A 17184-nucleotide genomic window follows, 5' to 3' on the forward strand; every position below is an offset into this window, starting at 1 on the left:
CCTGCTCTTCCTGCAGGGGTTATTCTCCCCGGATACCGCCTCTCTCTCCCTGTCCCTTCCCAGCTTGCACCCAGAATCCTCCCCCCCTCCCCCTGCCTCATCCTCCAGTCTTTGGGGCCACAAAATCCCACAGCTCAGCCTGTTTGGGCTCTGGGGACCTGGAATTGAGTGCACCCAGGCCAGTGGGAGGTCCCCTCCTTCATTTGACTGCCCAGGGCAAGGTAGGCCTTTGTCTGAGAGCTGCTTGGCCTGCAAGGGGACCTGACAGTCTGACAGAGGATCCATCATTCTTTGGGGTGTCCTGCTCCAGTTCTAAGGCCATCCACCCAAAGGGGTCAGACTCTGGCCTCCAGGCAGGTCTGAGGATTCCTGTGGAGGGGTGCGGGCTCCTTCAGATTGTGCTGCCAGGTTCTCTGTGTGGTATTCCATCCCGCCCTGCCCCCACCTTGGCCCTTTTGTCTGGGCTGCGACCCTCGGCTGCCTGGAATCCCTGATCCTGTGCCCTGACATTCCATCTGAACTGGTGAGTGAATGCGGACCCTGGGGCAACCTGCCCTGGAAGAGAGCACAGACCCCCTACCCCCACTTCCCTCTGCAGGCTTGTGTCGGTTTCTCCCTTCCCTGTGTGTCTCCCAAGCTTTCCCTAGTGTTCTCAGGTGTCCTGCTCCTGTTCTAAGGCCATCCACCCAGAGGAGTCAGACCCTGGCCTCCAGGCAGGTCTGAGGATTCCTGCAAGGGAGTGTGGGCTTCTTCAGATTGTGACGCAAGGAATAGGTCCTCCTCTGGCACTGGGGAGATCCAACCAGTTTCAGTCACAGCAATTATTGGTCTAGGACACCAAACACCTCCGCGCTCCTTTTGAAGGAAGAGATGGGCAGGCGCCAATGCAGGAGCTCCTCCAACAACATGAAAGGCAACATGATATCACCACAAGCCAGACATCCTGAAACAACAAGAATTGAACACCCTACCCCAGAAGATATAGAAGAAACCGACATTAAACAGTACTTTATGAAAATAATAGAGGACCTTAAACAGGAGGTAAAAAACTGCCATAAAGAAATGGAGATGACAAACACAAAGGTAGACGAAATAAATAAATCTCTCAAAGATACCCAAGAAAAACAAGAAAAACAAGAAAAAGCAATCAAACAGGTAAGGGAAACAGTACAAGACCTGATAAATGAAATGGACGTATTGAAGAAAACACAATCTGAGGGACGACTGGAAATGGAAACTCTGAGTAAACAAACAGAAACTTCAGAGACAAGTATTTCCAACCGAATACAAGAGATGGAAGAAAGAATCTCGGACTCTGAAGATACTATAGAGGAAATAAACTCACAGATTAAAGAACTAAACAAATCTAACAAATTCTTAACACAAAACATTCAGGAAATCTGGGACACCATGAAAAGACCAAACCTAAGAATAATTGGGGTAGAAGAAGGAGAAGAATTACAACTCAAAGGCCCAGAAAACATATTCAACAAAATTATAGAAGAAAACTTCCCCAACCTAAAGAAGGATGTTCCTATGAAGGTACAAGAAGCCTACAGAACACCAAATAGACTGGATCAAAAGAAAGCATCCCCACGCCATATAATAACCAAAACACAAAACATACAGAATAAAGAACAGATATTAAGAGCTGCAAAGGAAAAAGGTCAAGTAACATATAAAGGGAAACCTATCAGAATTACACCTGATTTCTCAATGGAAACCATGAAAGCCAGAAGGTCTTGGATAGATGTGCTACAGACACTTAGGGAATATGGATGCAAGCCTAGACTATTATACCCAGCAAAGCTTGCATTCACCATTGATGGAGAAAACAAGATATTCCAGGACAAAAACAGATTTAAACAATACGCAGCCACAAATCCAGCCTTGCAGAAAGTAATAGAAGGAAAATCACAAACCAAGGGGTCCAACAACGCCCACAATAACTCAGGCATCTAGCGACCCCTCACCAGCACAACTAGAAGAAGGGAAACACACAAACTCTACTACTAAAAATGACTGAAGTTAACAACCACTGGTCATTAATATCACTTAATATCAATGGACTCAATTCACCTATAAAAAGGCACAGGCTAAGAGACTGGATACGAAAACAGAATCCAACATTTTGCTGTTTACAAGAAACACACCTCAACCACAAAGACAGACATCTACTCAGAGTAAAGGGTTGGGAAAAGGTTTATCAAGCAAATGGCCCTAAGAAACAAGCGGGTGTGGCCATACTAATTTCCAACAAAGTTGACTTCAAACTAAAATCAATCAGAAGAGATGGAAAGGGACACTTTATACTCATAACAGGAAAAATCCATCAGAATGAAGTCTCAATCCTGAATATCTATGCCCCTAATATAAAAGCTCCCACTTATGTAAAAGAAACACTTCTAGAACTCAAGGCAGCCATCAAACCACACACACTAATAGTTGGAGACTTCAACACTCCTCTCTCACCAATGGACAGGTCAATCAGACAGAAACCTAACAGAGAATTGAAAGACTTAATGGAGGTAATGAACCAAATGGACTTAACAGACATCTATAGAACATTCCACCCAAATAGGAAAGAATATACCTTCTTCTCTGCGGCTCATGGAACCTTTTCGAAAATTGACCATATACTTGGTAACAAAGCAAACTTCCACAGTTACAAAAAAATATTAGTAACCACCTGTGTCTTATCGGATCACCATGGATTAAAATTAGAATTCAACAACAATGCTACCCCCAGAAAGCCTACAATCTCATGGAAACTGAACAGTCAACTACTGACCCACACCTGGGTCAAGGAAGAAATAAAGAAAGAAATTAAAGTCTTTCTTGAATTTAATGAAAACAAAGACACAACATACTCAAACCTAAGGGACACAATGAAAGCAGTGCTAAGAGGAAAGTTCATAGCACTAAGTGCCCACTTAAAGAAAACGGAGAAAGCGCTCATTGGTGACTTAACAGCACACCTGAAAGCTCTGGAAAAAAAAGAAGCAGACTCACCTAGGAGAAGTAGAAGACTGGAAATAATCAAATTGAGGGCAGAAATCAACAAAATAGAAACACAGAAAACAATCCAAAGAATCAATGAAACAAGAAGCTGGTTCTTGGAGAAAATCAAGATTGACAAACTCTTAGCCAAACTAATCAAACGGCAGAGGGAGAACACGCAAATTAATAAGATCAGAAATGAAAAGGGGAACATAACCACAGACACAGAGGAAATTCAGAGAATCATTAGATCTTACTACAAAAGCCTGTATGCCACAAAATTGGAAAATGTAAAAGAAATGGACAGTTTTTTAGATAAATACCATATACCAAAGTTAAACCAGGACCAGGTAAATGCTCTAAATCGTCCTGTTAGTCGCGAAGAATTAGAAACTGTTATCAGAAACCTCCCTACCAAAAAGAGCCCAGGACCAGATGGTTTCAATGCGGAATTCTACCAGAACTTCCAAGAAGACCTAATACCTATACTCCTTAAGGTATTTCATAATATAGAAACACAAAAGTCACTGCCAAATTCCTTCTATGAAGCTACAGTTACCCTGATACCTAAACCACACAAAGACTCAACCAAGAAAGAGAATTACAGGCCAATCTCACTCATGAACATTGACGCAAAAATTCTCAATAAAATACTGGCAAACCGAATCCAAGAACACATTAGAAAAATTATCCATTACGATCAAGTAGGCTTCATCCCAGAGATGCAGGGCTGGTTCAACATACGAAAATCTATTAATGTAATCCATCATATAAACAAACTGAAGGAAAAAAACCATATGGTCATCTCATTAGATGCTGAAAAAGCATTTGACAAAATTCAGCACCCTTTTATGATAAAAGTTTTGGCTAGATTAGGGATACAAGGGTCATTCCTAAATATAATAAAAGCTATTTACAGCAAGCCGACAGCTAACATCAAATTAAACGGAGAGAAACTCAAGGCTATCCCACTAAATTCAGGAACACGACAAGGCTGTCCACTCTCTCCTTATCTCTTCAATATAGTGCTTGAAGTTCTAGCAATAGCAATAAGACAACATAAGGGAATCAAGGGGATTCAATTTGGAAAGGAAGAAGTTAAACTTTCATTATTTGCAGATGATATGATAGTATACATAAGCGACCCCAAAAACTCCACCAAAGAACTCCTACAGCTGATAAACTCCTTCAGTAACGTGGCAGGATACAAGATCAACTCCAAAAAATCAGTCGCCCTCCTATACACAAAGGATAAGGAAGCAGAGAGGGAAATCAGAGAAGTATCACCTTTCACAATAGCCACAAATAGCATAAGATATCTGGGAGTATCGCTAACCAAGGAAGTGAAGGATCTATTTGACAAGAACTTTAAGTCTTTGAAGAAAGAAATTGAAGAGGATACCAGAAAATGGAAGGATCTCCCCTGCTCGTGGATTGGGAGGATCAACATAGTAAAAATGGCAATTCTACCAAAAGCAATCTATAGATTCAATGCAATCCCAATCAAGGTCCCATTAAAATTCTTCACAGAGATTGAGAGGACAATAATCAACTTTATATGGAAAAACAAGAAACCCAGGATAGCCAAAAAAATCTTATACAATAAAGGTTCTTCTGGAGGCATTACCATCCCTGACTTCAAACTCTATTACAAAGCTACAGTATTGAAAACGGCTTGGTATTGGCATAAAAACAGAGAAGTTGACCAATGGAATCGTATAGAAGACCCGGATCTTAAACCACAAACCTATGAACACCTGATTTTTGATAAAGGAGCCAAAAGTACACAATGGAAGAAAGAGGGCATCTTCAACAAATGGTGCTGGCATAACTGGATGTCAACCTGTAGAAGAATGAAAGTAGATCCATATCTATCACCATGCACAAAACTCAAGTCCAAATGGATTAAAGACCTCAATATTAATTTGAACACATTGAGCTTGATAGAGGAGAAAGTGGGAAGTACTCTACAACAAATGGGCACAGGGAACCGTTTCCTATGCATAACCCCAGCTGCACAGACTTTAAGGGCAACATTGAATAAATGGGACCTCCTGAAGTTGAGCAGCTTCTGTAAAGCAAAGGACATTGTCACTAAGACCCAAAGGCAGCCTACTGACTGGGAAAAGATCTTCACCAACCCTGCAACTGACAACGGTCTGATCTCTAAAATATATAAGGAACTCAAGAGACTAGACGGTAAAATGCCAATTAACCCAATTAAAAAATGGGGCGCTGAACTGAACAGAGAATTCTCAACAGAAGAAGTTCGAATGGCCAAAAGACACTTAAGGTCATGCTCAACCTCCCTAGCTATCAGGGAAATGCAAATCAAAACAACTTTGAGATATCATCTTACACCTGTCAGATTGGCTAAAATCCAAAACACCAATAATAACCTTTGCTGGAGAGGTTGTGGGGTAAGGGGCACACTCATCCATTGCTGGTGGGAATGCAAACTTGTGCAACCACTTTGGAAAGCAGTGTGGCGGTTTCTCAGGAAATTCGGGATCAACCTACCCCAGGACCCAGCAATTCCACTATTGGGAATCTACCCAAGAGATGCCCAATCATACAACAAAAGCATATGCTCATCTATGTTCATAGCAGCATTATTTGTAATAGCCAGATCCTGGAGACAGCCTAGATGCCCTTCAGTGGAAGAATGGATGAAGAAACTGTGGAATATATACATGCTAGAATACTACTCAGCGGTAAAAAACAATGACATCTTGAATTTTGCAGGCAAATGGATGGAAATAGAAAACACTATTCTGAGTGAGGTAACCCAGACCCATAAAGATGAACATGGGATGTACTCACTCATATTCGGTTTCTAGCCATAATTAAAGGACATCGAGCCTATAAATTTGGGATCCTTGAGAAGATAATAAGAAGGTGAACTCCCAAAAAAAGATATAGTAATCCTCCTGGATATTGGAAGTAGACACGATCGCCAGGCAAAATTGGGAACTTGAGGGTTGGGCAAGACTGGGCCAAGGGAAGATGGGGAGAGAAAAGTGTGAAGGGGAGAGCGGGGGGAGCTCGGAGGAATGGGGTGCTTGGGATATAGGAAGGGTGGATATGAGAGCAGGGAAGCATATATCTTAATTTAAGGAGCTACCTGAGGGTTGTCAAGAGACTTGACCCTAGAGGGGTTCCCAGGTTTCCAGGGAGACGCCCCCAGTTAGTTCCTTGGGCAGCTGAGGAGAGGGAGCCTGAAAAGGCCAGTTCCTATAGCCATACTGATGAATTTCTTGCATATCACCATAGAACCTCCACCTGACGATAGATGAAGAAAATGACAGAGCCCCACATTGGAACACCGGACTGAGCTCCCAAGGTCCTGATGAGGAGCAGAAGGAGGGAGAACATGAGAAAGAAAGTCAGGACCGTGAGGGAACCTCCAGCTGGCGACAGATGGGGAAGGTGACTGAGCCCCACATTGGAGCACTGGACTGAGCTCCCAAGGTCCCGATGAGGAGCAGAAGGAGCGAGAACATGAGGGAGAAAGTCAGGAACGAGAGGGGTGTGTTCACTCATGGAAACGGTGGGACAGAACTAATGGGAGATCACCAACTCCAGTTGGAATGGGACTGATGGATCATGCGACCAAACCCGTCTCTCTGAGTGTGGCCAACAGCGGGGGCTGACTGAGAAGCAAAGGACAATGGCTCTGGGCTCTGATTGTTCTTCATGGACGGTCTCTGTGGGAGCCTTCTCAGCTTGGTCGATCACCTTCCTGGACCTGGGGGGAGTTGGGAGGACCTTGGTCTTAGCATAGAGTGGGGAACCCTGATGGCTCCTTGGCCTTGAGAGGGAGGGAGGGGAGGTATGGGTGGAGGGGAGGGGAGGGAAGGGGGAGAAGGAGGGGGGGGAAGGGGGAGGAGGAGGGGAGGGAGGGAGGAGGAGGGAAGGAGATGGAAATTTAAAAAAAAAAAAATAAAAAATAAACCATGAGGGAAAAAAAATATCATTAACTGTACTCATAACAGTTGGGTTACATTCAACTATATTATGTAATTGGAAATATTTGTATATTTGCATTTTCTTACATTATTTTTATTCATGTTAATAGTAATAGATACTAATAACAAAAAAAGTTAATCAAAACATGGAAAAAAAGAAACTTAATTGTCTATCAATATGAAACCACATAATATTCTAAAGAATAAATACAAAATGAAAGCTATGCAACCAGATATGATGAGATGGCTTAGTGGGTCATGTGGTAAGGGTTACCCGTACAGGAGAGAAAATGTCATAATGAAAATGAAGCACAAAGCCAAAGCATGTCTTCCAAAGGTTAATTGTAAATTTAAGATAAGTATAGGAACTTTTATAAACAAATATAAGGAAATTATTTCCATAAAGTTGAGAAGACACAGAAATTTTTAATCCAACATGAGATCATGAGCTCATGCATATGAGGATAGCTATGAATGAAGCTCAACACATCCATTGATAACAATGTCATGTCATAATGTCAAAAATTTAGACATAAGGGCTCCAGAAAGATGGCTTGGTTGAAAAAAAGGCATTTGATGTCCAGACTGAAGACTTGGGTTTGATCCCTGGGATCTAAAAAGCAAGAGAAGAACCAACTCCCCAAGTGGTCTTCTAAGTGCTACTTTCTCACTGAAGCATGGACATACTCACACTTCAATGTATACACACACACACACACACACACACACCAAATAAATAATTTAAAATACATTTAGATAGTTAGACCCTTTAAAAATGGTGAATCCATTAGAAATGACCAGGACCAGACACAGATGTAGTGGTAAATGTCTGCAACACCAGCCACTTGGGAAAATGAAGCAGAAGATCACAACTTTAAGGTGAGTTTGAGAAACTTAAGATTGCTTATTCAAAGTAAAAAAAAATTAAAAGGAACATGGAGTGTAGTGTTTACCACAAAGAAAGGGAAGAGGATGGGGGAAGAAGATCAAGGGAAAAAAAAGGGAAATGGGAAGGGAGGAGGAGAAAGAGTACAAGCACTGAGGGTTCTGGGAAAGGATGACATTTTCTGGCAATAAATAATGAAAAGGAATTAGTTACAGAAGAGGAAGTAAAGCTAACTCTTGACATACTGGAACAGGGTGGTGGTGGTGCACGCCGTTAATCCCAGCACTCCAGGAGACAGGGACAGGAGGATCTCTGTGAGTTAGAGGCTAGTTTCAGAATAGCCAGGACTATACAGAGAAACCCTGTTTCAAAAAACTAAACAAAAAATGACATACTGATTTCTTATTACATAAAGTTGATTCTTTTCTAAAAGGAACAATTTATTATTTATTTATGTGAGTGTGTATTTATTTAATTTAAGACAGTCTTAAATTACATAGGCTGGCTTGTAGCATATGATCCTTTTGCCTGGGCCTCCCATGTGGTGTGATTAAAATTATAAATCACCATGTCTAATTTAAACTGCTTATAAAATAATTTCTATTATGAAATAAGCAAACAAAGAACTTGTATCTGCTACAAACTACTCAAAGAAAAAAGTCATAGTAAGATGATCTTATTGTAAAAATACTTCTTGAAAATGTACTAACCTTTCTACAGAGGACCATTCTGACATTTACGTGTGTTCTGTGAGAGATATATATTACAGATAACAGATCTTTGAAATTGATAACAGGATCTATGATTAAAGAAAAGTTAAAATTAAATTTCATGGATATCCAAAGAAAGAACAGTAATACTTGTATGAATGCTGAAGTAATTATTCACTTTCCAAGGAGAACTATAGCTATGTTCAAATATCCCCCCAAAACTTCAGGTTGATAATACTCAAATCAAGCTTAAATAACTTCTCTTTCTTTGATTGCCTGAGTATATGTTCTATACCTCAGGGATACAGTACTATTATCTTTTATATAAATATTTTGGGTTACCAATGAGACTTGATAAACTTCTTAGCAAACCACTGAAGATAAAGAGCCTCATTTCCAGACCCAAGTCAAACATCTGCCATAAATTCTACTTTTTGGCTAAGTACAAAAAAAATTACAAAACATTAGAAAGAATATATGTATCAAATTTATTTTCATTTTACCTTTCAGAACATAAATACCTTTAAACTTTTAAGCTCCTTTTATACATATTTTCTTTAATGCTCTTTTTTTATTTAGGAGACCAATCATTAATTTGGCTACTCAGTAAACATTTACTTTAAAGCTATGTTCTGAAAGTCAAACGCAAGTACAGGTATATATTTTCTAAGAAACACCCTGAAAAACCAAATAACAAGTAATTTAAAAACTAACCCGAAAGAGGAGATTTTTAAGAAAACTTTCACAGAGAAAAACCAATTTCTTAAACACATCACTGTTACCAATCTTAGTCATACCTGCATTAATGATTTGATTGACAAGGTTTTTAATGAGAGACATATTAACTGGAACTTCATTAAGGAGGAGTCCAATTCCTGAATAGCCAACTTCTCTAAGACGGATGCGGTGTTTACTACGTTCATAAACACTGGTGCATTTTAACATCTGCTCTATAACCTGGTCACAAAAAGTAATACAGTCTTTTCAATACAGAGAAACGTTGGATTTTGGATCATTAATAAATTTTACCAAAACTGTATCTATATTTGTGTAAATAATGTTTAAAACTCTAGTTTAAATACAGCCGATGAAAGAGTAGTATATATAGTTAGCAGACACGAAGAACACATCTATGTGTCAAGATATTACTATTATCATTATCATTCATTTTTTTTGTTTTGTATTTTAGATAAGGTCTCTCGATATAGCACCATCTGGCCTGGAACTCACTATGTAGAGACTAGGCTGTCCTGTCTTCCACTGCTGGGACTGAAGGTATGTGCCATCACACCCAGCCTAAAACAGTCTTAACTCATTTACATTAACAGACCCATTTTCAAGAACAGAAAACCTTAGTGAAGCAACCCAAATAATCTGTATCTAAAAATGGGAGTGGAAGCTGAACTTTCCAGGGGTAAAAGTAATGTTATTCAAGAGGTTATTTTCTTATAAACTATAAAAGGATAATTGTGTCAGAATATCATATACAATCACTAAGAAATATTTTTAGAAGAAATAGTATTTCCTCTCTATGAATAAACCCTGGTGAGAATAGATGCTTCCAAGAGCAGCCTCACTGGTAACCAACCATAAGCAACTCTAACAAACTACTTTAGACCTTTTCTTCATCATTGTATTCTAAAGCTTAGTGATTTGAAACACAAGAAATCATGTTGGGGCAGCTGGCCCAATCCCTGCGTTCAGGGGCGTGGCTGCTCCAGCGGGGTAGCATTCCCCTTAAATAGGATCGGGGGGCCGGAAGGAGCCCCGTTTTGATTCTTCCCTGTGTACCTTCTGCTCCACTGGACCCTTGGATCTGTAAGTTCCCTTATTCTCCCCTTGTATTAAAGCTAATTAATTATAAAAGGACTATCGTGGTTATTTCCTAACCTCTCCGACCGCTGGCAGCTGCCACAAAATCAAAACATAAACCCTTAAAAGTATATTTAATAACATAAATCTAATAACAATGTAAAAACAAAAATCATCAGACAATTAAGGACAAGGAGAATTTAACTAAGAAAAAAAAGCTGGTAGATATATGCCTGGAACTTATATTTTTAGTTAACAAGAAGTTAAAAACGGTGGCTTCAGAAAAGGGTTCAGAGTCTTTACAGTTTGGACAGCAAATATATATATATATATATATATATATATATTCATATTCCATGTGTTTTAACAAAGCCATTAGTCTATCAGCTTCAATTTACCACCTGTAATACAGGAGTAATAAAAGTATCCATCTTCTAAAACAGTAGAAGGACTAAGAAAACTACACCTGAAGAGTACAAAATGTCTGACATACAGTGAGCATCACAGCTGCTGCTATCACCTGCTAAAATGACCTGGTGTACTTTACGTCAAGGAAGAACTCAGAGGTTTTATATTAAGAAAAATATGACAAAGTGGATATTCCACTGGGATGATTTGCCTGGTTATATTAATTTTTGCTTGCTATTTTGATATTTTTGTTTGTTTAGGTCCCCTGCCCCCCCTTTTTAAGATGTACTAGTAAGATTTGGGGGAGGGACATAAACTCAGCACATACTAAGCCAGTACTCTACTACTTAACTATAGTTAAGTTTTTAAACTATAGTATAGTTTTTAAAATGTACAAACAACATGAAAAATATATAACAAACCAAACTTAAGAAGTATGCAAAACTAATTTAGTTAGAGAGTAAACTCTTATCTTCACAAATGTACCCAAGACATAAAGGTGCTTACAAAATTTGTGTACCTTAAAAATGATTTCTCTTAGTTTGTCAGAGTACTTCTGATTTAGTAGCAAAGCATACAGTATATCAGCATTTCCTGGTTCAAACATCAGTGAGAAAAGCTGACCTCTAGTTGGGCTGGTTCGAAGAAGACTGAAGAGTATATCCAAAATTCCAACAAGCTTTTCAAGTTAAACAATACAAAACAAACAAACAAACAAACAAACGTCACTTAAGTATACAGGCAGCAAAAGGGCATATGCCTCAAAATAGGTATATAACTAAATCGGCTATACCCTGCTTTTTCTCTCTGATCTCTTTTGCTTCTTCCATTCCCTTTTGCATAGTTTTTCATTATACATATTCAATATCTCTGGAACCATTCCCAGTCTGTTTGCCCATAAGAAAAGAAATTTCTTCCACAGCAGAATTGAACCTGGTCTCTTTAACATTTAAAATCCTCCGATAAAACCTCATCTGTCTTATCTCTCTCTTATAATCATATTCTTGTTTCATAGTTATCTGTTAACTTCTCTTAATTATGTGGATTCTATTATGTTAAATGAATAATTCCACAACTGTATTATCTGCACTGCTTAATACTATTTTATGGGTATAGTTAAGTTCTCAAATTGATGGCAGAAAATATAATATAGACCAAGAAAATTTTGATAACAAAACTGGAGAATGACCAAATACAAAAACTGTGTAATGATTTGATATGAAGTGTGGCTAGAGGAACCACTGAGGTGATCATATTGTAAGGACACTAACAGGTGTAACTATAACAGGCTATAGAAAGAGAATCAATGGGTAAAATAATAAAAGAAATTCTTTTGAAAGCTGTCTCTTGTCCCTGGCCCTTCCCATCCAGCTCCCTTCTGCCTCTTGACTGCCAAAAAAGAGATCTGTTCTACTATGCTCTCCTAGCAAATGTCGTCTCATCATGGCTCAGAAGCAAGAAGGGGAAATGAAAATGCAATGGAAAATTCTTAAATCTTAAGTTCAATGAAACCCTAACTCTTTACAATAGCTCCTCTGGTATTTTGTCACAGCAACTATTTTCCAATCTGACAGTATTGAACACCAGCAGAATTTTATTCATTAGACAATTAAGTATGTAAGTTTATAAGATGACAAATTATTTCAGTTAAAAATTAAATTCATCTCAAGCATGATACCTGTTCTTCTTCATTAGTAGCAGCTATGTAACCTATGATACTTTGTATTTCCTCATGAGTTCCACCTTTACAAAGAAAATATTTAATTAGCCCATACAAAGAAGTCCTAATTGTTCGAATATCTTCTGGAGAAAGCTCATTACATGTACAACCATGCCTGAAAGAGAAAACAAAAGTGTGAAAGTTGAAATATTAAATACTTTGATAATGTTATATAATGGAATTCATAATGATAAAAATTAAGGCTGAAAGGAATGGATAAAGGCATCTGTTACCAAGTCTGACCACCTACTCTGATCCTGGGACCCATATGATGGAAGGTGATATCTAAGTCTCGTAGCTGTCCTAATTCCACACATGTGCTGTGGCATATGCTCTTCTCTAACCCCTCATATACACACAAACACTGAAATAGATGTAATCTAAATCTTAAAAACAAAAACCTTTCTAAATACTTGCCATAAAGCCTACAAAGTGCTTGCTGCACAAGCATGAGGCCCTGAGTTCATTCTCCAAAATTCATGTGAAAAAGCTGGACATAGCAGCACACACTTGCAAACTTAGAACTAGAAAGGTAGAAACAGGTGGTCTGGAGCTTGGTGCTAGGCAGTGTAGCCAAATAGAGAACCACAGGCCACGAGAAGTCCATATCTCAAAAAACCAAGGTGAATGGCATCTGAGAAGAAATGACACCTAAGGTTCTGGCGTACACGTACACACACACACACACACACACACACACACACAATGTGCACAAGCACCCATATGAGAAGAATATACCCAAAAGTGGCCTGGGAAACTGACTCACCCAATTAAAAAAGCATTGATTGGACCTATGAAAGTCTAAGGTCCTGAGTTTAGATTTTTCAGAACCCATGTAAACAGCTGTATATAGCATCCAGTATTGGAGGAGAGGTAGATAGTAGGATTCTTAGGGTTTGTTGGATATCCACGCTAGCCAAATAGATGAGCTCCAGGTTTAAATAAGAGACTGTCTCAAAAACCGAGGAGAGCAATTAAGGGAGATGCCAGAGGGGTTAAGAATTTAGCTCAGTAGTAGAGAATTTGCCTAGCAAGTTCAAGGCCCTGGGTTTGGTCCTCACCTCCAAGTAAAAGGACACCAGAACTTGGGTGTCCACACCTTTAACCCCAGCACTCATCAGAGTCAGGAGGATCTCTGTGAGTTCAAAGACAGCCTGGTCTACATATTGAGTTGTAGAATAGACAGGGCTACACAAAGAAAACCAGTCTCAATAAAAAGAAAGAAAGAAAAAGAAAGGAAGGAAGGAAGGAATCAAAAAAGGTGTGGGAACAATATCAGAAGTTGACTTCTGGCATCCACAGCATTTACAAATATACTCCTTTCACCCCATGACCAAATACAACACACACACACACACACACACTTTTAATATATTAGAATTCATAGTACCTTTTCTTTTGTTCTATCTTTTTCCTTTCTTTCTTTTTACTTTTCTTTGAAAGAGTCTAGCCTTTCCTAGGATGCCTACAACTTGCTGTGGAGCTGAGAACAACCCTGCACTTATTGCTTCTTACACCCAGATGCTGCAGTTACAGGCCTGCAGTGCCACTGTTTATGAATCACATTTATTAGGAAAGTACAATACCAAACAAATAGCCAAGTTGGCTTCTTTTACATTAAGGGACACTTCAGTGACAAAAATAAAACTATTACAATATTTGCCATATAACTATAAAATTTTAATTCTAAGAATCAGACACAGTTGTAAGTGCTTTAAGTATTAACTAATTTAATTCTCAAAACTATCACAGGTCTTAGCCACAGTTTTAATCTGCTCTTTACAGATGAAATAGCTTAAATACAGAGAATCTTAATGATCTGAATAGCACTACACAATTAACAAAGCAAACAAACAAATCTAATAAATGGTAATCTATTGCTTATCATTTTAACCTTACACTACCCTTTTTCTCTAAAGTTTTAGAATACCACAATTGCTGGTCAAGGGAATAAGCTACACACTCTAGTCAAGTGTCACCAGAAAGGAACAAATTAAACTGAAAAGAAACAAAGATGTCATACCCATAATAAATCCTAAGTGTATCTAGGAGAAACTGCACACCGTACTTTTTCCGGAAAATTCTCCTGCTGTCTTTAATGATAGTTGAAATATACTGTATATGGCCTAAAAGAAAATGATCACTTATAAATAACATAACTGGAATAAAGTCACACAGGAGATCATATATTCTGAAAACAACTACATAATATTTTATCTAACAGTTTGGTCTTACCAATCCGAAAAGGGAAATCTCCACGGTTCCAAATGCAGAAGTCAAAGAGTAAATACTGATACATTTGTTGAAGCAATAATGTGTTTTTTTCTAATGATACCTGTTCAATTAGTAATTGAATTGCCACCAATACATTAACATCCATTAGGGTACCTGGTACCTATAATTTAGCAGAAAAGGGTCAGTTTAAACAACAGTATAAAACTATGACTTCAAATAATTCAGAATGTCCCTAAAATATAGTAGAATAGAAATGGTACAAAATATAAGTAACTTAACTCATTAAATTTTATAATTCAACACTGGATCATATTTTCTGATGTCATGTTTCTAAAGTCTTTCTTCTTGATTCTCAAAGCACATTATTATAGCATGAATTCAAATTGGTATTAATAATTAAGAAGCAGAGTCAGATATAGGGGCTAATGCTGAAGATCTGCGATGCAAAGCGCCAGCCACTAGAGATCTTTTACCTCTACCAATGCTCAGACCGAAGGGGTGAGCCTGTACTAAGACTGCACTGTTCCACAGACTTCATCCTCAGACTATATCTCCATCAAACCTAGGACTGCACTGCTTCTGTTTCTCTTTTAGGCAAATTCAATCTGGTGTAGCCCAGGGTGCCTTGAACTAAAAGAGATCCCTCTGCCTCTGTGTCCTGAGTCCTGGGATTAAAGGTGTGTGCCACCATTCTATGGCCTCTAGTGACTTAGATCTGAACTCTGATCTTCATGGAGGTTTAAAGTCCAAACAAAATATCACTATACCTTATCACTCTAAATTTTTACACTCTAAGAAATTATCTTCACTCCCATTCTACAGACAAGGAATAGACAGATTGCTTAATGCCTTATTTAATTTGAATTTTCTTAATGCTACTGAGAAAGGAACAACAGATATGGAAAGACATTAAACAATAGAAAAAAAACTGTGTACTTTAAAGATGTGTTGACCTCAGGATGGAAACCAGGACATGTGTTAACATTGGGGAAGAGGTTTCACTTTTGTTTCCACAGGAATAACTTATTAATAAGGAAAATTTGTATTTCATCAACAGATGTGACATGTCAAAAGGAAAACCCAACAAATAAGGGTTCGGGTAGGGCTCTGTTTCTTTCTGTCTTTACAGGAAATCAGAGATTTTAGATTTTCCTGTAAAATTGAAGAAATCAAAAAAAAACCCACATTCAAGAAATCAAAAGATTTTGAACATCTAGATGTCTACAGAAGAAGAGAAAGTAATCTAGAAAAAAATACCAAGCAAAGAAAAATATGACCTATGGTACCAAAATTCTCTGCAAAGAAAAAAAAAATCTCACTACCTAAATATCTATATTTCTTTACTTCTCAGAAAAGTTGTAGTACCGACTCAAGTTAAAAAAATCAAAGCTGTTTTTGGAGTTGGAGTGTGATTCTCTCCTCTAAATCCAAGTATGTTATTAGAAGAAAAATTCAAAGTTTATTGTCTCATATCAGAAGAGCCACCTGATGTGGGACAGAAGAAAACCAAAAATCTAGAGACTATTGTTGTCAAAACTCTGTTATCTCCCCAAAATTCCATTTCTCCCCTTACTGATTTTTGACTCTTTAGTACTTTTCTTTGGATAAATATCTATCTTAAAATTTAGACTTTCTGTTTTGATATTAATAATGTTTAAGTTTTTCACAGTGAACAATAAACTTTCCTAACAGCAACCTCTGAAGTCTCTAGAAGGAAGATGGGATCCCACAACAATGATACTACCTGGTTCATGACGATGCCATAGAGCCAATAAACACTACTCAAAGATCGGTTTTGAACTACAAACTGTTCAAGACGATTCTCATTTGTCTAGCTGAGATGGTCCATCTTCTTACAACACTCTAGCCATAACTTTAGATAAGAACTTCAGATAAGCCTTACCTACTACTCAGAGACTGGCTATAAATGTTACAGCTAGCCCTCTTGAGACTTATCCATTGTTTTAAAATTTTACATGATCCTATAGAGATATTGCCACCTGCAGTAATTTTGGAAGTAATTCCAAAAAAACAAACCCCCTCTCCCAAAAGATGGGATGAATGGCTTTTTGTTTTTCTCAGGGTTGGTTATAAGTTATTATAGGATTGGGGACAGAATAATAATAATTAGAATCAGGAATATTGTTTGATATAGAAAAAAGGGAAAGGGATAGGCTAAAATAACAAGGTAGACTAGTGTATTTACTTGTAATCTATTTTAGCAATTATTGGTTTTAGACAATTTACATTGGTATAGATTTATGTATATTGATACATGTGTAAAATTATTTTTGTATTTCTAAGGTAATTTATATATTGATACAAATTCAAAATTTTATTTTTCCTATTGTGTATGTTCCTACTTGTTTACAATATCCTTGTATAGAAATTTAAAATTATATTTGTCATACTTAATGTATGTTTCTACTTCTGCTTAAGATATTT

At 37.9% G+C, this 17184-nt stretch overlaps 1 protein-coding gene across 5 annotated transcripts in view; it reads right to left on the reverse strand.

Annotated features, from left to right (window-relative positions):
* Positions 1-17184, reverse strand: part of Nbeal1 (neurobeachin like 1) — a 204009-nt gene that overhangs the window by 97631 nt on the left and 89194 nt on the right. For all 5 annotated transcript variants that reach the window (XR_005286474.1, XM_038338491.2, XM_038338490.2 and 2 more), the window contains 6 exons: positions 14740-14899; positions 14528-14630; positions 12463-12619; positions 11305-11463; positions 9362-9521; positions 8565-8653 (listed from right to left, as the gene is read on the reverse strand). Coding sequence is in view for 4 of the 5 variants with exons in the window: in XM_038338491.2 (XP_038194419.1) it covers positions 8565-8653; positions 9362-9521; positions 11305-11463; positions 12463-12619; positions 14528-14630; positions 14740-14899 (828 nt within the window). In the remaining variant the exon portion in view is untranslated. The remainder of the gene's footprint in view (positions 1-8564; positions 8654-9361; positions 9522-11304; positions 11464-12462; positions 12620-14527; positions 14631-14739; positions 14900-17184) is intronic.

Source organism: Arvicola amphibius, chromosome 8, assembly GCF_903992535.2.
Source record: "Arvicola amphibius chromosome 8, mArvAmp1.2, whole genome shotgun sequence".
Taxonomy (NCBI): Eukaryota; Metazoa; Chordata; class Mammalia; order Rodentia; family Cricetidae; genus Arvicola; species Arvicola amphibius.